The following is a 20,186-nucleotide window of genomic DNA, read 5'->3' on the forward strand; positions in this document are numbered from 1 at the left end:
ATCGATGAATGGTGGTGGGTGAAAGAGATGAATGGATAATAATAATACAAAGATATTTATAAATATATAAAATATAGATATCTAGAGATAATGATACACAGTTATAAACTATTAATAGTATATAAAAAAGAATGAAGAGTAAGAAAGTATTGGGTTGTGCGCACAAGTAATGTACGTGGGGATCCTCCCTTAACAAGAGCATTGGTTGATTTCCTAGGAAGAACTCTGGTCAAACTCTTGTACACGCTATGCAAAGCTAGGCCTATCGATAGAGCAGCAAGGGCCGATCTGCCTTCTTCACCACGGTTCGTTGACAACAACATTGCTTGGTTTGAGAATCTTGCGAAAAAAAGAATATCTGTCCCAGAAGATATTATTGTTAATAATATTTTCGAATATCTATGCATCAAATCTAACCAAGATCGATTATTTGCAAACATCTAAGCGTATTAGCTCTCGATTTAGAAGTCATGCTTATCCTCACTTTAGAATTTCGCACCTTGATTTAATTTGATTTATTATTTATTTCTTATTTTAGTACTCGACCTAATGTTTTGTTTTGGGAGAGGTAATAAAGGGTGGTGATTATCATTACCATTATTATAATACATGCAAAGATAGTAGTGGAAGTGGTAGTGGTACCAGAGTAGTAGTGTTTATTTAAATTAAATTTAAATTAAATTTGACCATTATTTAAAGGTCAAGGATTCTAAATACAGTTGTTGGTTGAGCAGTGACAGTGAGAGCACCTCCAGCTTCTGCCAAGTAAGTACCATGTACAGTCAAGATGTAGTAGTCGTTGATAGCATTGTTAATGCCATTGACAGGGATGAGCTTGAATCTTTCCCATGATTGGATGTTGCCAGATCCCGAAGCAGCACCGCTTGGATTGACACTGATAAAGTTACGTCTGCTGTCTTCGAGGGCAATGTGGACATTGTCAGTCTCGTGCAACTGGAACTTTTCTTGAAGGTCAATCTTGGCAGCATCACACTTTACGATCTTGGCTCCCGATTCCCATGGCAGAGTGGTTCCTTGAACAGAGAGATACTTCCAGCTTCCAACAGCTTGGATGGCTACATAGGGGTGGGAACGACGACCACGTGATTCATGAGAAAAGATTTGGGTATGAAGAGTATTTGGTTGAGACATTATTATTTATATAAAGAGATAAAGTAAAGTACTTGATTGATTGCAATGACATTAAGCAACCACAACATGTTCAATAAATAGTTTATGGTTATCGGTTCAATTGAACTTATGAGGTGTGCTGTTTGAGGAATCCCCCCCAACATCTTGGACAAATTACAAACATGTCTGCACAGAGGAATTTATTTAAATTAAATTTTCCAATCAAGATGGAGGGGTTAACAAGTTATTTTACAAATGTATCTGTTTGCTCGAGATATCTGTAATAAAAGACTCTTTTATTCTTTATTTGGAACTTGATCATGCGACATGTCCACTATGAAAAGTTCTTCAATTTATTTTGCATGTGCTTTACATTAGCATTTCTCTTTTTGATCTTATTGTAAGTAATGATAGATGCAGTTGCAATGGCTATGGCACCAGCTCCACCAACAACACATCCAACAACGATTCTCCATGTATTTGATTTCTCGCATCCACTATCATTACTCTTGTCAATTAATAATGGCGAGAAATCAGGATCGAGAACACATGATTGACATTGAGGCAAGTTGATACCAATCAATGCAATCGATTGTTCATCATTACTAGTTGATTGTGTCAATGAAATGAGTTGTGTTTGTGAATAGGTTGGTCGACCATCTGACAATGCAACATCAATAAATCGACCATTGAATTGAATATCATCTTTGATTACTCTGAGGTATTGCAGTGATGACAATGAATCATATGTTATTGGTTCAATTTGCTTGTCGTTACAATCGTATTCGACTGTTTGATTGTTGATGATGATGGTTCTAAATACAACTCTGAGTGTTGCCAAGTTGGATGAATATTGCCAATTTGTAACATTGACTGATAGTTTAATCGAGTTGGCATTGATGTGAAGTTGTTGATCTCCGAATTGAATATCTCTTGGTTTCGAAGAGAATGATATCGTTGATAGTACACTAACTGATTGGAATAGGATATTATTAATGTCTGTTGAAGAGTTGGTAAGTGGAATGGAAGGAAGGGTTGTATTTAATTGATAATCAACAATAGTTGTAATATTATTGGTTGATGCATTCACAATCCAAGTATAATTTGAAATAAATAATTCTTTAATAATATTACTGTCCAAATCCAATTCTTGAATGGATGCAACTTCAAATTGGAAATCAATTCCATCAATATCAAATGATACTGTTGGTGATGTTGTATTTGGTGTAATCGTTGTATTTATAACTAAATATTAAATTAAATAAAAATAAATTAATTAATATTACTTTTTAATTAAATATTTAATTGTTTTTTTTTTAGATAGCATACACTTTGTAAAACAATTATCAACTGGGTTGAAATCCTTATCACATTGACATATTCCATTTATATCACAAACACCATGACCATAACAATTTGATGTTTGTTTTTCACATTGTTGTTGTGGTGTATCTGTTGATCCTCCTGTAGATGTTGTTGTTGTACCATTATTACCTCCATTATCAGGTTGTCTAAGATATAATATATCCTTTGCATTTGTATCCAAAGAATCAAGTTGTAATTGAACTGATGATAATCCATAATTTGGTGTTTCTCCAATTCACAAATGATTAACTGTTGGGATGTTGAATTAACAGTACAATCCAAAGTATTATTAATTTTAATTGATAAGTTTGATTGTCCGTACGGTCCAAAATCACCATTTAAACTAATTATTTTGTTATTTGTTGCATTATAACTGGCAGATGAAATGATTGGATATGGTTTTGAACAATCATTATAATAAGCATTACTATTACAAATGCATTGACCAGTTGCATTACATTGACCGTTACCATAACAATAATTGGTAGACTCTTGACAAATATGTTGTGGTGATATTTGATAGGTTGTTGTGTAATTATCAACCGAAACAAATATACTAGTTGGTTGTTCCATCTGATCGACTTTACAAACAATTGTGGTTGGTGTAATTGATTGTATGGTACATGGTGAGTCTTGGTCAATACCGTTTTTAAGCGTTACCGATGGCGAGTTTAAATTTGGTCCAAAGTTGCCGGTCATGGTAACTATGCTTTGTGGGTGAATGATGATAGGGTGGACATTATTGACGATTGGATAGGCAAATGTAAAGTCTAATCCATAGGACAGCGACGAGTAGTCATTGAAAAACTTGACTTGATGGATACCTTGTGTTTGGGGATACACAGAACAATTATATGTTGTCGAGGTCCATAACAACACGTTACAGTTAGTCACACCATCCACTGTCACATTGTGTGCCAAAAGATCGTTGAAAGTTTTCAACTCGATTGTGATGGTTGTGTATGGAATCGATTGTACTGCTCTAACCGACCTGAAAATAAACCCAGAGTCAATGGCTGAGATATTGATACTGGGTGCTCCTGCAAATGTTGCTAGTGTCAATGTATAGTTGGTCAAAACTTTTGGAGTCGGAGCAAAAGTAACGATCATCTCTTTGTTGGCAATGATACGAGTCAAACCATACGTATTTCCTGATTGTAACTGACCCCATCCAATATTATTACCTAATTATGATAAATTTGAAAATTAATAATACTGTCGAAAGATCCATCTTCCTCTCTTGATGAAATGAAAATATAAATACCTGTAATTGTAAATCTTGATTGATTGGTTGCAAATATTTGTGAAGCTTGATCAACCGTAACTATATAGTAAAATAAATAATAAATAAATTAATATTCAAAATTAATTATTATCTTTGTGGATCACCATGGTGATTTACATACAATTACAAACAAAATTAGGGTTTAATGGTAGATTGGTTTCAATGTTTTGATTGGTAGAGTTGTAGTAGCACCAAAAGCAGTCTGCCAGAGCACTGACAGATGTATTTAATACTCGAAGACTATGCTTACAATACGAGTCGGTGATTGGTCCGGCAAAACCAAGATTATTACTAAGATATAATGATAACCCTCTATTGTTTGAAAAGATAGCGTCATGATCAAAATTTACAATTGAATTATTCGTTACATCAAAATTGGTTAGACCCGCGGGGACTGGAATAGATGGTACAATATCAATTTGGTTGTTTCCTATTTGTCTTTTTTTTTTTTCGAAAATGAAATATATTAGTTTATAATAATTATTTATATTAAAATAATTGGTACTTACAAAACCTGCAAGGAAGATGGATAAGATTGAAATGGAAATTTTTTTAAATTACAGTCGTTCATTGTTAAAGTTTTCAAATCTGTATAAAAAGTATTATTCATTGGAAATGGTGAAATGGTTCCTGTAACTTTTCTAGAGTAGATCACGATAGTATAAGTATCATCATGAGACAAAAAAAAAATATTATTTATATACATAACTACATACATGAGTGTTAAAAAAGATGCACTTGTCAAAACCAAGTTACATTGTGCACCAACACCTGTACATGTACTTTTTTTTTAGTAAACAAAAGGTTAGTTAGTTAGTTTGCTTTTCATCTACATCACCAAAAGAGAAGTATAAGCTATTTACATTGATTTTGTGTTATTATCCTTAAAATCATGGAATAAAGTAAAATTGGAACCTTGATCCAAAATAAATGTCCTATACAAGAGAGGGATATGTTAAAAAAGATGTTGTTGTTACAATTATTTATACATACACTGATGATAATGATGGAAATGTTTGAGAAGAAAGGGTGATACTGTAAGGGTTGTTGGTTAGATTTAATCTAAAATGAATGGCTGAGAGTAATGGAAGACCAAGTCGAGAGGAAGGGATAGAAACAGATTCAATGGGCTCGTTGATATGCAGCATTGAAAGTTTTGGCATATTTGTGAGTATAGAGAGAGGAACTGTTTTAATACCGTTGTTGATCAGTATCAAACGATCGAGGTTCGCCATATTCGTAAATTCATTGGGGATGTATGTAAACGAGGGGTCTTTTACTATTTCAACATTGACAAGGGACTTCACCGTTGAGAGATACTTTAAAATGTTGATTGATTGATTCGCTACTTGTACCGCTTGAAGAAAACCAATCGTGACTAATTCCAAAGAAGGTAGATAGAGTGTGATATCGGGGTTTGGAGTACCAACATCTAAATACGTACTAATAGATAGATATCTAAATTTGATTTAAATATAGATGGGTCTATTAATATTGAAATTCATTCATCGAATAATGCTTTCTTTCATTTGCTACTTTACATTACTCTAACATGAAACTGTCCATCAGAGGTCTGATTATCGCATCTAAATATATATGTAGTACTACAGATTGCATCGGGTTGTATTATCGGTTGACCATACTGTCTACAACAAACAAACAAACAAATATTTCAGTTAAATTAGTAATTATAATATTTTTGCACAATGAGTATGATCATCACACCACCAATACTTATTTTTCTTTTTCTTTTATAAATATTTACTTTATAAAAAATAAAACAGAGTCAACTATTGGTATTGAAACGAAGAAAAGTAAGTAGGTATTATAATATGTCTCTTCACTCTACATACTCTCTGGTTGTGTTAGGGACTGACTGTTACTTGAGTAAACAAAGATTGTTAGTAGTAGTACTTTCAATAATAATACTGACAAAACACTACACTTTATCATTCTCTAAAGACTCTCTACTAGTATCGTTGTTTAGCACTTAAAATAACAATAGTGATGATGGTGGCGAACTAACGAGTCGTTGATATGTTTTAATATTTTATTGGTTTTCCCAAAATATCTGTTAATATCTCTAATTCAATGATTGTAATCTCATTTGCATTTTTTTGTTGATTCTCATCTTGGCTTGTGTCTTTTTGATTGCGATGGTTGCTGCTGCTGTGATGGTGAGAGCACCAACTCCACCAACAACACATCCAACTATGATTCTCCATGTATTTGATTTACTGTCTCCACACCCACTATCATTACTCTTGTCAATTAATAATGGTGAGAAATCAGGATCGAGAACACATGATTGACATTGTGGTAAGTTGATACCAATCAATGCAATCGATTGTTCATCATTGCTGCTTGATTGTGTCAATGATATGAGTTGTGTTTGTGAATAGGTTGGTCGACCATCTGAAAGTGCAACATCAATAAATCGACCATTGAATTGAATATCATCTTTGATCACTCTGAGGTATTGCAATGATGACAATGAATCATATGTCAATGGATCGATCTCTTTTTCATTGCAATCGTATTCAACTGTTTGATTGTTGATGGTGATTGTTCTAAATACAACTCTGAGTGTTGCCAAGTTTGATGAATATTGCCAATTTGTAACATTGACTGATAGTTTAATCGAGTTGGCATTGATGTGAAGTTGTTGATCTCCAAATTGAATATCTCTTGATTGTGTTGAGAATGATATCGTTGATAGTACACTAACTGATTGGAATAGGATAGAGTTGATATCGGTTGTAGTGTTGTCTTTTAAAGTTGTATTTAATTGATAATCAACAATAGTTGTAATATTATTGGTTGATGCATTCACAATCCAAGTATAATTTGAAATAAATAATTCTTTGGCAATATTACTATCAAAATCCAATTCTTGAATAGATACAACTTCAAATTGGAAATCAATTCCATCAATATCAAATGATACTGTTGGTGAGGTTGTATTTGGTGTAATCGTTGTATTTATAACTAAATAAATAAAATTATTATTAATATTTCTATTTTTTTTTAATTAATTTTAAATAACATACACTTTGTAAAACAATTATCATCTGGATTATAATTATCTTGACATTGACAAATACCATTCATATCACAAGTACCATGACCATAACAATTTGATGTTTGTTTTTCACATTGTTGTTGTGGTGTATCTGTTGTTGGTCCACCTGTTGTTGATGTTGAATCAGTAGTTGTAGTGGTCGATCCAGTAGTAGTACCATTATTACCTCCATTATCAGGTTGTCTAAGATATAATATATTCTTTGCACTCGTATCTAATGAATCAAGTTGTAATTGAACTGATGATAATCCATAATTTGGTGTTTGATCCAATTCGCAAATGATTCATAGTTGTGATGTTGAATTAACCTTACAATCCAAAGTATTATTAATTTTAATTGATAAGTTTGATTGTCCAAAAGGTCCAAAATCACCATTAATACTAATTATTTTGTTGTTTGTTTCATTAAAATAGGCAGAAGATATGATTGGATATGGTTTTGAACAATTAAAATAATATGCATTACTTTTACAAACACATTGACCAGTTGTATTACACTGACCGTTACCATGACAATTGTTGGTTGATTGTTGACATAATTCTTGGGCACTGAACATTTTACCATACTGTCCTGACAAAGTTTGATCGACTGTAACATTGAAATAAAATCCATTTTGGGTTAATGGCAATGGGGCAATAATCACCAGTGAGTATTGAGAAATAGATTGAATTTGGCAGCTGACGGGTTCGACACTACCAACTCCATAGAGGATAGAAACTGATGGGGATGCAAAAGTTGGACCATAGTATCCAGGTAAAGAGATAATTGATCCGTGGTAAAATGGAATGGGACTGGCATTGGCAACAGATGGATACTGAATACTGAAATTATATGTCCGCGACACATATGGATTGGCAACATGCAGTTGATAAGGTCCTGGATCGTTTCTAGGGGTCGGACATATGACATTGATATTTCCACCGGTGGGATCAGAGGCTGTACAAATTTGTGAATTATCAAGTACCCAAGTATGATCTAGGAAGGCGTTGAATCTTGACAAGAAAAGTTTAATTTCGACGAATCCATAGGTTTTGGTTTTGATAATAGGGACCAAATTAATACCGGCTTCTAGAATGGTCAATACTGATTTTGGAGGATTATTGTTATTAACTGCATCTATGACTGAACCCCATTGAATTGTTAGATTTGTTGGTTGCAGTGGTGGAGTGGTCAAGTAGACTTGAATCATTTGATTTCCAATGAGTGGTTTCATTGAATAATTAGCAGGTTTGTAAGATCCAAACCCAATATTTATACCAGTAACTGTTAAGTACCCCTGATTAGAGATAAATAATCCATTTGGTGGAGTATTAATTGAATCTAAAAAAAGGTTAAAATTAATTATTAAATCAAAAACAAAAACAAAACATATACATACAATCACAAACAAAATTGGTTGGGGATTGTACGGAGGTTTGAATGAGTGTGGTATAGTTATAATAGCACCAAAGACAATCTGGCAAGTTGGTAATGGCGGTGTTTAGAGCTTGGAGACCAGCTTTGCAATAGGCCTGTGTAATGGTATCATCAAATGCAGGGTTATCCTTCATATTGAATATGACAAGACTCACATTGGCTGAAAACATAGTGTTTGCATCCAAATCGGTGATGGAATTGTTGTAATAATTAAGTGAAGTCATTGAAGATGGGAGTGGGAAGCTTGGAACACTTGATATCTTGTTGGAATTTAAATTCCTATTAAAGAAATGGGATTAGTATTTTAAGAGATGGGTAAGTTGGATTAAACATACAATCTTTCTAATTTAGGTGGATAAGAGGTTTCAATTGGATAGGTATCAAGTCCTGTATCTGACATTTCAAAACTGACCAATGATTGATAAATGTCACCTATGACAGGGAATGGTGAAATGGTTGAACCATTTCCTGAAATGGATCTATCATTAAATAGTAATAAATGGATTAATATTAATAAAAATAATAAATAATAATAACACCTTGACAGCAGCAAGAGTCTTATCTTTACAAACTTACATAGTGACCAATTGTTGAGGATACCCAAATAATAAATGGCATTTGCTATTGGAGAATGAATTACCAATACAAGATCTGTTAAAAAGAAAATGAATTAATGATATGAAAAGGGAGGGAGGTGAATATGAAAGAAGACATACATGGTAGATGAGGGTACATTCAAATCATGATTAATTGTAATTGATCCTGACAAAGATTGAAAATATCTAGATATGAAAATAGGTAAATAATTGATTGGATTGAATTATTAAGTTAATTATTACTTATTAATTACATACATATTTTTTAGTTTTGGAAATGATTGAGTTGTAAAATTGATGGGGCAATCAATTGAGTTTTGACAAGAGGAAATCATATTGAAATCAGTAAGATTGGGTAGATTTATGGTGTTGTCTATTGTGATCGAGTTGACTAATAGGATGAGACCAATTGATTCCAATCGGGGAGAGTTTGTGAAAAAGGAAGAGGGGACTTGGTTGATTGCCTTATTGGTTAATTTTACTGTTTTAAGGACTGGCATATTTGTAAAGTCGGCGGGGATTGAGGTAAAAGAGTGGCCATCACTGATATCCAGGGTCACAATACTTTTAATCTGCTTGACATAATCTAAAATGTTGAGGCTAGGGTTTGAAACTTGTGGCGAGCTTCCCAACAAAATAGTCATTTCAACTAGTGCTGGGAAGGTAAAAGATGTCAATGAAGCATTTGGGGTGCCAACATTTGTAAAGGTATTCAAATTTCTAAAAATACTGTAAAAGTAGAAATGAATGGATGTATGAGTATTTTGGGGACACAATGTGACCTTTACAACCAAAGTATACATACACATTTGTTACATGGTATTCTCCTCCAACAGTTCCACAAGTAAAATAAGAGGTATTACATAATGCTTGACCCTGTGATACTGTTGCTACTCCATATTGTCTAAAATAAATAATAAATATTTACAAACAAATAAATAAATAAATCAAGAGATCGATAAATTAATTGGATAATCTTACTGAATGAGGAAAATAGCTGATTCGACTATTGAGAGAGTATGAAATTAAAAACAGCAGCAACATAGATTGATATGATAGGTGTGTGGTTAGTATTCATTTTGATCACTCTCACCCCCATTCTATCATTTTAACACAACATACGTTCAAGTGGAGATAATACTTGTTGTGAAGCAACAAAATTTTCGTTCTCTATTTTTTTATCTCTATCTTTTTTTTTAAAAAGAGAAAAGTACGAAACAATGGAACAATATACAATTAAAAACCTTGTAATACTATTATTACTCTTATTTGTATCAATCTCCTCAAAAAATTTTGTTGCTTCACAACAAGTATTATAAAAGAAAGAACGATCAGGGACCTCAAACCCACCCTCTTTTCAATAAATCTGGGTTCCAATATTATATTCTCGTCGAAAAATCAAAGCTGCTCGAGAAATTCTTTAAATGTCGAAGATATTCGTCTCACAAAATTTTGTAGGGTGGTTTTGAAAGATGCATATCTTTATATGGGATAGATGTATCAAACAAACAAAACTGAACAATGTATCATATACTACAGTTGAAGGACTATATTTTTTCTAGGATAGATTTTTAAACTTGAAATAAAAGAGATATTAATGATATTTAAAAAGTACAAAAAATTTGAGATAGAGAAAAGGCGATTTCAGGGTAAGATTATTTGAGACCCAAATATATCTAAAGCATTAAAGATTGGTTATATTATTTTTTATTTACATTTATACATCAAGAAAGGTTGGTTTTAGTGAAAAATATGGTGTGGAGAAGGTTTTTACAATTTGGTGTGAGATTTTACGCGGCAGCTTATAAATGGTATGCTTTACTTGGGTAAACGATATTCTTTGACTAAAGACGTAGCAAGTGTTCTAATGAACTCCCTGTGATCCAGGTGACTCTCTACATTATGAATATACATAATATATGCATTTGTGACAGCATACATAAGAAGTCCAAGGAATTGGCTTTGGTCAGTGGACGAGTGTGGATGGTTGTGCCAAAAGTAGGTAGCCAACTGGTTGAATTGATCGAGCGCTCTCTTGGTATCATCATAGCGATTAAGTATAAGACTTCTACCTACTGACGTTACCCTGGTTTTGGACGACTTCATCTTAAAAGAATTTGTCGCTAATCTCATCACCTTGTTTCTGTGATAGCCAGCGGCGATAGTGGCACCCTTGAAAGCAAATCTTGACTTCCATTGGGGCAGCCCAACAATGATTCCTACTTTCCATACTTCCGATGGGAGTCTATCTGCTTTAATACAAAGCGTTCCATACATTCCATTTCTTTCCAAGTAACTTATTTGGTTTAGTGTGGAGAACTTGCTGTCAGCTGTTATATGATAGTCCTTTTTGGTGTCTAGTTTAACAGATTCAACTAGTTTTTGAAAACTTGTCTCTCCATTGTATTCCTTGCTTGGTATCATAGCTAACAAGTACCTTGTCTTGGTATCTGAAAGGGTGTTGTACTCTATGGCCCACTTCTCTGGTTTGTCTTTGTTAAAACTGAGTAGATCTTTATCTCTAGGCTTTGCTTTGATCCTTGATTCGTCGACTGTGAGAAAAGTACCAGGGTCTATGTGTCTTTTGAAGTTGGCTTGAAGCATATTAACAAATATGTCGATGGGGATGTAGATGTTGGGGTGAATAAGCTCCCATCTGGACTTGGGAAGAGATTCTCCCTTGAATGGGTAATTGTATGACCATGTTCCAGTAGTAAACAGTTCTGTGTTATTATCTATTCCAAGGGTTATAGATGTAAACACCAAAGCAAAGTAATTGTATACTTCAAATACGTTAAGCTTTGGTTTATCTTGACAAAATGCATCTGTACGGTTGCTGAAAAGCACAATTTCCTTGACAATGCTCTTTGTAATCATGCTCCTGAAATAATCGAGAGGTTCAGATGATGTTGGAACACGCTTCCACCTATGTCGATGTATATTCATCCTCTCTTCAAATATAGGGTCTTTTATTCCTTCCCGACCTACAGCTCTAAGTTTAGGAGCTAGATCTTCAAACCTGTTGACTAAAGTTAGTGATTTTTATAAGATGAAAATGTTACTATCATGCTTACTCTATAAATTCTTCTCCTCTTGGTACCTTAGTATGCTTGATTGGCTGTCCATCTGTACCATCTACTTGTTGTTGAATTGGTTTTCTCTTATTCGGCATTGTATAGATAAAAAGCTGAGTAATAATAAGTAAAAAAATCTATACAAAACTTTGTGTATGTGAATTTGTATTTAAATTTTAAACTAAGTTTTTTTTGGCGGGTTTGCAAGTTACTTTCAGCTTATTATCGTACAACAAGGAAATAATTTATTTTTATTTTATTTTGATAGAAATATACCAATCGATGGATCTATTTGTCTAGTGATACACAAAGAAAGTTTTAATAAAAAAAAATAAAATATGACCTATTTTTATCTCTCATAACGATCACCTATCTAAGTCTCGTTTTTAGGTATATTTCACCATTTCTCGAAAAAAGAATATTCCTACATTTGTAGAATCATAATCCTTTTGTTCCCTTCTTCCAGCACCTAATCTATTTAAAATAACATTGATGTAAAAAAACCTAGTATACTATTTTTTATGAAATAAAATACTATCACAATTTCTTTTGATTTGAACAAATATTTTACGCTCAACCAAGTTTAATCTGAGCACTATCATGTAAAGTAATCAGATTTGGTATATACTTGTTCCTTTCCTACATTTTATTAATTTAATTAAAAAATATTAAAGTAAAAATCGAAAATTGTGCGAGGTCTGGGGAGTCGAAAAATTTCAAAGTAGGGGAGTTGTTCTGAACGAACACCTTGCGTATCCCAGGATATCATCAGCTACTATGCTATACTATGATTCCATCCGTTGTTACATCTAATTCTGTTGCACCTTTCACCACACCTTGAGTTGAAGTGAGAGCATGATAAAAAAAACAAATTTGCTTCTCAGACCTAACAAGCTACCAGATTAGATAAATACACACTAAAATAAAATCATTTTCATTCTGTTGGAAATGACCATTGCTGGTGGGAGATTTTCAATGATAATAATATGACAAAACTCAGGGAGGGATATGTGGTGTGTGAAGATTTTTAATATGGAGGTAGCGAACAAACAGTAATATCAATCATAGAGAGATTAATCAAAAAGATAGAAATGAACGTCGAGTATCATTATTTAATAACTAACTCATTTATCGTTCAATAATAATAATAATAATAAAAATAATAAAGTCAAAAGTAGTAGAGTCATGGTGAATAAAGAAGGATCACTATTTTTTGCCATTGTTGTTCTGGTATTAATATTATGTTGCAACGCTCAACCACCTGGTAAGAATGATTATTTGAATCTTGATTGAAAAACCTAAGACTAATCCCTCATTCTTCTTCTTTTATTAATTATAAACTAAAATATTTCAAGTAATCTATCCATATGGACCTATTGTTTACTTTGATACTACTCCTCAAAGAAATAGTTTGAATAGTTTGTAAAAAATGATAATAATAATAACTATTTATTTAATTATTTATTTTATCTTTTTCCAGGTGATTTTCAAAATGCATATTGGACAACTAATACACATGGAGAAAAAGGGTTGGTCGATTTCTTTTTGGGACCAGATGCCACACCAGTATATCTTCCCATTGGTGCCAGTCCACTCGGGTCTGTTCAGAGTCCTGCTTCTTTTGCATCCTACTTTCAAGAAGTTCAGGACGTTTCCATACAACTGAACGACTATAGTAATTACATGGATTTTGATATACATTTCCCTCAGGAGTTTGTGTATGAAAGTAACCCAAATTTTCAAATCACTGGCCAGGGATACGACGACAAATCTCTTTATCCAACAGAGACTGAATATTTTGACAGTAATGGCCAACCACAAAACTTTCATTGGTGTGCATCCACCACAATATTTGTAGAGCTGAGATGCAAGTCAGTATCTTTTAGAAACACGTATAGTAATGGAAATCTCTGGATTTTTGCCAATAATTTTCTCGTTGCTGATAATCCTACTGAATTCGAACCTATCGTCTTTGGAGAAGGTCCCACATTATTGAACATTTTTTGGTGTAATATGGGCACCAACGTCAGAGCTTTCAATCCGAATAGAAATGTGTGAATGTTACCGACAGCAATGTTGCAGTGACGAGCAATGTGACCCTAGATTGTCTGGAGCCGACTACCAGCTGTGTGGAGTGGGAAGCTGTGATTTGAACACTTTCATGTGTTTTGGAGAACTAGATGGTGACTGTTCCAATTACAAACCAACCAATTCATGTCTCGAGGCTACATGTAACAATGTCTATCCCAACCAGTGTGAGTCACAGGAACTTTGTTCCGATGGTCTTGATTGCACATCGGATCATTGTGATGACACAACAGGCACATGTAGCTATCGAAACTCTTGTCCACCAAGTTTAGATGCTTGTTTAGTCAACAAATGTGATCCCGCCTCAAATGCTTGTATTCAAGAACCTATTACATGTAAGTTGAATTTTAAATATTAAATCAAATAGGTTGGAACCAATTAAAAATTAATGTTCCGTTTATTTTATCATTCTAGGTGATGATGGTAATCCATGTACAGTGGATTGGTGCGATAATGGTGTGCGGTCATGCTGAGCAATGCAACACGACAAGTCTTTGTGAAAGTGCGCATTGTAGAATCAACGGATTCAATGCCGAATGCTATTACAATGATCTTTGTGTCTCCATTGATGGATGCATCATTGGATCATGTGTGTCTCAAGATCAAGGTTGTCAATTTGTAGCTTTGGAATGTATGTAATTTTAATTTTAATTTAATATTAATGAATTTATATAATATTTATTTTTAATTTATTAAAGGTGATGATGGTGATCCTTCAACGATTGATGCATGTATCGATGGAGCATGTACAACAATTGATTGCTCAACAACTGATCTTTGTGAAGATGCTGTCATTGTCAATTCAACATGTAAGTTTTGCAAAACTCTCATAATACAGACAGAACAAATCATGGTTATGACCTCCCTTGTATCTTAAAAAAGTTGAATTACCTAATTAATAATCATTTATTATTATTTATTCTATAGGTATATTTGTTCCAAATTGTTTATCAGATGATAAATGTTTCCCAAAATTATGTGACCAGACTCAAGGATGTGTGACCAATGCCATTGATTGTGATGATGGGCTTGATTGTACCAGAGATTCTTGTTTGGATGGATTTTGTGTTCACGATGATATCTGCTCCACCACTGGTGTGGTTTCAACAACTGCAATCATTACAACCACTGAAGTGATATCAACCACTGGTGACCTACCATCAACCACAGCAACATCAACCACCACTGGGCAAGCATCAACAACAGAGATCATCACTACAACAGCAACCACCACTGGGCAAGCATCAACAACAGAGATCATCACTACAACAGCAGTTGTAACTACCACCGAAGTGATTACCACAACTGGAGAAACATCATCACAGGTATCAACATTGTCATCAACTCTATCGGATCTATCAACAACTACTGGATTAGATCCGACAACTTCTTCCTCTTCATCATCGTCGTCATCGGGGTGGACAACTCTGGGTGGAACTAGCTTTACGACTCATCACCATCAAGAATGTCACATAGGACCAGATGGAGCTTGTTTTGGATGTCATAAAGGACAGAGTTGTGTTATGGTGAGTGGAGTGGGAAGATGTCTCAATGATCAAGATAATTGCCCACCTATTAAATGTAGTAAGTGTAGAAATGATCTATAAAGGATCATAAACCCCTTTAAGTTAAAATTAAAAATTAATTCCAACAATAAACTCAAAACAATGCACTTTTAATATGACATGCCTGCATGATTCTCCAATCAGACTCAGTCGGAATACCTCTTTTTCATTGCAATCTGTTTTATTTGATGATGATTGTTCTAAATACAACTCTGAGTCTTGCTAGGTTGGATGAATATTGCCAATTGACCATATGGTCATCGTGTTTTTATAAACACCCTAAAAAGTCACAGTGCTGGGTTGGTGCCATCGAAAAGTCGACTTCCCTATGAAATGTTTTTGAGCTTTGCTTCCATTTTGGCATTGTATGTATTTCTCTTTTTGATTTGTTTGTATGTTAGGACCGATCCAACTGTAATGGCAACAGCACCAACTCCACCAACAACACATCCAACTATAATTCTCCATGTATTTGATTTCTCACATCCACTGTCATTACTCTTGTCGATTAATAATGGTGAGAAATCAGGATCGAGAATACATGATTGACATTGTGGTAAGTTGATACCAATCAATGCAATCGATTCATCTTCATTACTGGTTGATTGTGTCAATGAAATGAGTTGTGTTTGTGAATAGGTTGGTCGACCATCAGACAATGCAACATCAATAAATCTACCATTGAATTGAATATCATCTTTGATCACTCTGAGGTATTGCAATGATGACAATGAATCATATGTCAATGGATCAATCTCTTTTTCATTGCAATCATATTCGACTGTTTGATTGTTGATGGTGATTGTTCTAAATACAACTCTGAGTGTTGCTAAATTCGATGAATATTGCCAATTTGTAACATTGACTGATAGTTTAATCGAGTTGGCATTGATGTGAAGTTGTTGATCTCCAAATTGAATATCTCTTGATTGTGTTGAGAATGATATCGTTGATAGTACACTAACTGATTGGAATAATATTGAGTTGATGTCTGATGAAGAGGAGGATGATGAAAGGGTTGTATTTAATTGATAATCAACAATAGTTGTAATATTATTTGTTGATGCATTCACAATCCAAGTATAATTTGAAATAAATAATTCTTTAATAATATTACTGTCCAAATCCAATTCTTGAATGGATACAACTTCAAATTGGAAATCAATTCCATCAATATCAAATGATACTGTTGGTGATGTTGTATTTGGTGTAATCGTTGTATTTATAACTAAATATTAAATTAAATAAAAATAAATTAATTAATATTACTTTTTAATTAAATATTTAATTGTTTTTTTTTAGCATACACTTTGTAAAACAATTATCAACTGGGTTGAAATCCTTATCACATTGACATATTCCATTTACATCACAAACACCATGACCATAACAATTTGATGTTTGTTTTTCACATTGTTGTTGTGGTGTATCTGTTGATCCTCCTGTAGATGTTGTTGTTGTACCATTATTACCTCCATTATCAGGTTGTCTAAGATATAATATATCCTTTGCATTTGTATCCAAAGAATCAAGTTGTAATTGAACTGATGATAATCCATAATTTGGTGGTTTCTCCAATTCACAAATGATTAACTGTTGTGATGTTGAATTAACAGTACAATCCAAAGTATTATTAATTTTAATTGATAAGTTTGATTGTCCGTACGGTCCAAAATCACCATTTAAACTAATTATTTTGTTATTTGTTGCATTATAACTGGCAGATGAAATGATTGGATATGGTTTTGAACAATTATTATAATAAGCATTACTATTACAATCACATTGACCCGTAGTATTACATTGACCGTTACCATGGCAATAAATTGGTCGACTCTTGACAAATTTGTTGTGGTGATATTTGATAGGTGGTTGTGTAATTATCTACTGAAACAAATATATTGGTTGGTTTTTCCATCTGATCGACTTTACAAACAATTGTGGTTGGTGTAATTGATTGTATGGTACATGGTGAGTCTTGGTCAATACCGTTTTTAAGCGTTACCGATGGCGAGTTTAAATTTGGTCCAAAGTTGCCGGTCATGGTAACTATGCTTTGTGGGTGAATGATGATAGGGTGGACATTATTGACGATGGGATATGCAAATGTAAAGTCTAATCCATAGGACAGCGACGAGTAGTCATTGAAAAACTTGACTTGATGGATACCTTGTGTTTGGGGATACACAGAACAATTATATGTTGTCGAGGTCCATAACAACACGTTACAGTTAGTCACACCATCCACTGTCACATTGTGTGCCAAAAGATCGTTGAAAGTTTTCAACTCGATTGTGATGGTTGTGTATGGAATCGATTGTACTGCTCTGACCGACTTGAAAGTAAACCCAGAGTCGATGGCTGAGATATTGATACTGGGTGCTCCAGCAAACGGTGCTAGTGCCAATGCATAGTTGGTCAAAACTCTTGGAGTCGGACTAAAAGTAACCGTCAACTGTTTGTTGGCAATGATACGAGTCAAAATATACTTGGTTCCTGATTGTGTATGACCCCATCCAATATTATTACCTAATGAAACAAATTTCAAAATTAATTAATAAATCTTTTTAAGATATATTTAGACTCTGTTGATGAAAATATAAATACCTGTAATTGTAAATCTTGATTGATTGGTTGCAAATATTTGTGATGCCTGATCAACCACAACTAAAGTAAAATAAAATAAATGATAAATAAAATTAATATTTAAAAAATGATTATTATTATTATCTTGATTTAGTTTGTGCTTATGTATTACATACAGTTACAAACAAAACTAGGGTTTAATGATAGATTAGTTACAATGACTTGATTGGTAGAGTTGTAGTAACACCAAAAACAGTCTGGCAAAGCACTGACAGATGTATTTAATACTCGAAGACTATGCTTACAATACGAGTCGGTGATAGGTCCGGCAAAACCAAGATTATTACTTAGATATAATAACAACCCTCTATTGTTTGAAAAGATAGTGTCATGATCAAAATTTACAATTGAATTATTCGATACATCAAATGTTGTTAGACCAGCGGGAACTGGAATAGATGGTACATTATCAATTAGATTGTTTCCTAATTGTCTTTTTTAAATGAATAATATTAGTATAATCAGGTATTATTGTTATAATATGTATGTTGGTACTTACAAAACCTGCAAAGAAGTTGGATAAGATTGAAATGGATAAGTTTTTAAATTACAGTCGTTCATTGTTAAAGATACCAAATCTTTATAAAAAGTTACAGGAACCGTTTCACCATTTCCAATGAATTATTATTATTCATTGGAAATGGTGAAACGGTTCCTGTAACTTTTCTAAAGTATAGCGATAGTAAAGTAAAGTATGAGACAAATGTTAATAAAAAGTATTATTATTTATGTAAAATTTAATATACATACAAGGATGTTATAAAAGATGCACTAGTCAAAACCAAGTTACATTGTGCACCAACACCTGTACATATACTTTTTTTTAGTAAACAAAAGGTTAGTTAGTTAGTTTGCTTTTCATCTACATCACCAAAAGAGAAGCATAAGCTATTTACATTGATTTTGTGTTATTATCCTTAAAATCATGGAATAAAGTAAAATTGGAACCTTGATTCAAAAAAAAAGTTCTACAGTGCAAAAGAAGAGGTAAAAGATAATAAGTTTCAAAGATGGATTGTTGTTGTTGTTATTGTTATTGTTACCATTTTTATATACATACATTGATGATAGTGATGGAAATGTTTGAGAGGAAAGGTTGATGCTGTAAGGGATAGTTAGATTAAATCTAAAATGAATGGCCCAGAGTAATGGGAGACCAAGTTGAGGAGAAGAAGGGATAGAAACAGATTCAATGGGCTCGTTGATATGTAGTATTGAAAGCTTTGGCATATTGGTGAGTAGAGAGACAGGAACTGTTTTAATACCGTTGTTGACAAGTACCAAATTATCTAGGTTAGCCATATTCGTAAATTCATTGGGGATGTATGTCAACGACGGGTCTTTTTGTATATTGACAGTGACAAGAGACTGCACCGTTGAAAGATACTTTAAAATGTTGATTGATTGATTTGCTACTTGTCCCGATTGAAAGATAATCGAGATTTCTTCCAAAGCAGGTAGATACAATACAATATCGGGGTTTGGACTACCAACATCTAAATATGAATTAATAATGAGATTTCTAAAATAATAAAGACAATTGTCTATTAGTATATATACAAACAACCCTTGTGAATGCTTTCTTTCTTTCATCGGTTTGTTGTTGACATTACATTGATCTAACGTGAAACTGTCCGTCGAGAGTCTCATTATTGCAGGTAAATATAGATGTAGCATTACAGAATCCATCGTATTGTATTATTGGTTGGCAATACTGTCTACAACAAATAATCAAATGTTAGTAACTTAAATTATCTCTTCACTTTTTTACAATGAATGCAAAGTTGTAAAGTCACACCACTAATAGTGAATAGTGAATAAAAATATTATTATATTTACTTTATCAAAAATGCCACAGAATCAACTATAGTTGGTTGAAATAAAAGAGTAAGTAAGTATTATATTAATACCTAGACAAGATCATATTGTCACACGAC

The 20,186-nt window shown here is 33.2% G+C and overlaps 6 protein-coding genes across 6 annotated transcripts; 1 reads left to right on the forward strand and 5 right to left on the reverse strand.

Annotated features, from left to right (window-relative positions):
* Positions 1-693: 693 nt before the first annotated feature.
* DFA_09608 (uncharacterized protein) lies at positions 694-1,152 on the reverse strand (the record flags this gene model as incomplete). The annotated part of the gene is made up of 1 exon (XM_004352210.1): positions 694-1,152. The coding sequence occupies one exon, from the start codon at positions 1,150-1,152 to the stop codon at positions 694-696; it is 459 nt and encodes a 152-aa protein (XP_004352262.1).
* Positions 1,153-1,367: 215 nt separating this feature from the next.
* DFA_09609 (uncharacterized protein) lies at positions 1,368-5,734 on the reverse strand (the record flags this gene model as incomplete). Its single annotated transcript, XM_004352211.1, has 13 exons — positions 1,368-1,409; positions 1,505-2,376; positions 2,461-2,697; positions 2,736-2,987; positions 3,054-3,680; positions 3,761-3,820; positions 4,032-4,072; positions 4,291-4,563; positions 4,645-4,716; positions 4,775-5,224; positions 5,323-5,367; positions 5,547-5,571; positions 5,635-5,734. 13 exons carry the CDS (start codon positions 5,732-5,734, stop codon positions 1,368-1,370), a joined length of 3,096 nt encoding a protein of 1,031 aa, XP_004352263.1.
* Positions 5,735-5,864: 130 nt separating this feature from the next.
* DFA_09610 (EGF-like protein) lies at positions 5,865-9,376 on the reverse strand (the record flags this gene model as incomplete). Its single annotated transcript, XM_004352212.1, has 8 exons — positions 5,865-6,769; positions 6,832-7,077; positions 7,177-8,184; positions 8,243-8,559; positions 8,616-8,759; positions 8,857-8,931; positions 8,997-9,062; positions 9,135-9,376. The coding sequence occupies 8 exons, from the start codon at positions 9,374-9,376 to the stop codon at positions 5,865-5,867; spliced, it is 3,003 nt and encodes a 1,000-aa protein (XP_004352264.1).
* A 67-nt stretch (positions 9,377-9,443) lies between these two features.
* On the reverse strand, positions 9,444-13,078 carry DFA_09611 (uncharacterized protein; the record flags this gene model as incomplete). Its single annotated transcript, XM_004352213.1, has 9 exons — positions 9,444-9,462; positions 9,682-9,780; positions 9,858-9,882; positions 9,999-10,064; positions 10,131-10,158; positions 10,953-11,757; positions 11,951-12,063; positions 12,379-12,419; positions 13,075-13,078. 9 exons carry the CDS (start codon positions 13,076-13,078, stop codon positions 9,444-9,446), a joined length of 1,200 nt encoding a protein of 399 aa, XP_004352265.1.
* Positions 13,079-13,135: 57 nt separating this feature from the next.
* On the forward strand, positions 13,136-15,645 carry DFA_09612 (putative extracellular matrix protein; the record flags this gene model as incomplete). The annotated part of the gene is made up of 7 exons (XM_004352214.1): positions 13,136-13,214; positions 13,306-13,368; positions 13,431-14,002; positions 14,205-14,348; positions 14,453-14,669; positions 14,737-14,847; positions 14,966-15,645. The coding sequence occupies 7 exons, from the start codon at positions 13,136-13,138 to the stop codon at positions 15,643-15,645; spliced, it is 1,866 nt and encodes a 621-aa protein (XP_004352266.1).
* Positions 15,646-15,929: 284 nt separating this feature from the next.
* Positions 15,930-19,899, reverse strand: DFA_09613 (Tenascin; the record flags this gene model as incomplete). The annotated part of the gene is made up of 9 exons (XM_004352215.1): positions 15,930-16,831; positions 16,911-17,487; positions 17,540-18,132; positions 18,211-18,270; positions 18,366-18,682; positions 18,749-18,827; positions 19,146-19,165; positions 19,310-19,771; positions 19,814-19,899. The coding sequence occupies 9 exons, from the start codon at positions 19,897-19,899 to the stop codon at positions 15,930-15,932; spliced, it is 3,096 nt and encodes a 1,031-aa protein (XP_004352267.1).
* Between the last annotated feature and the right edge of the window lie 287 nt (positions 19,900-20,186).

The sequence above is a fragment of the Cavenderia fasciculata genome (genome assembly GCF_000203815.1).
Source record: "Cavenderia fasciculata unplaced genomic scaffold Scf_EU5ZYIE01EUG8B-5, whole genome shotgun sequence".
Classification (NCBI taxonomy): Eukaryota; Evosea; class Eumycetozoa; order Acytosteliales; family Cavenderiaceae; genus Cavenderia; species Cavenderia fasciculata.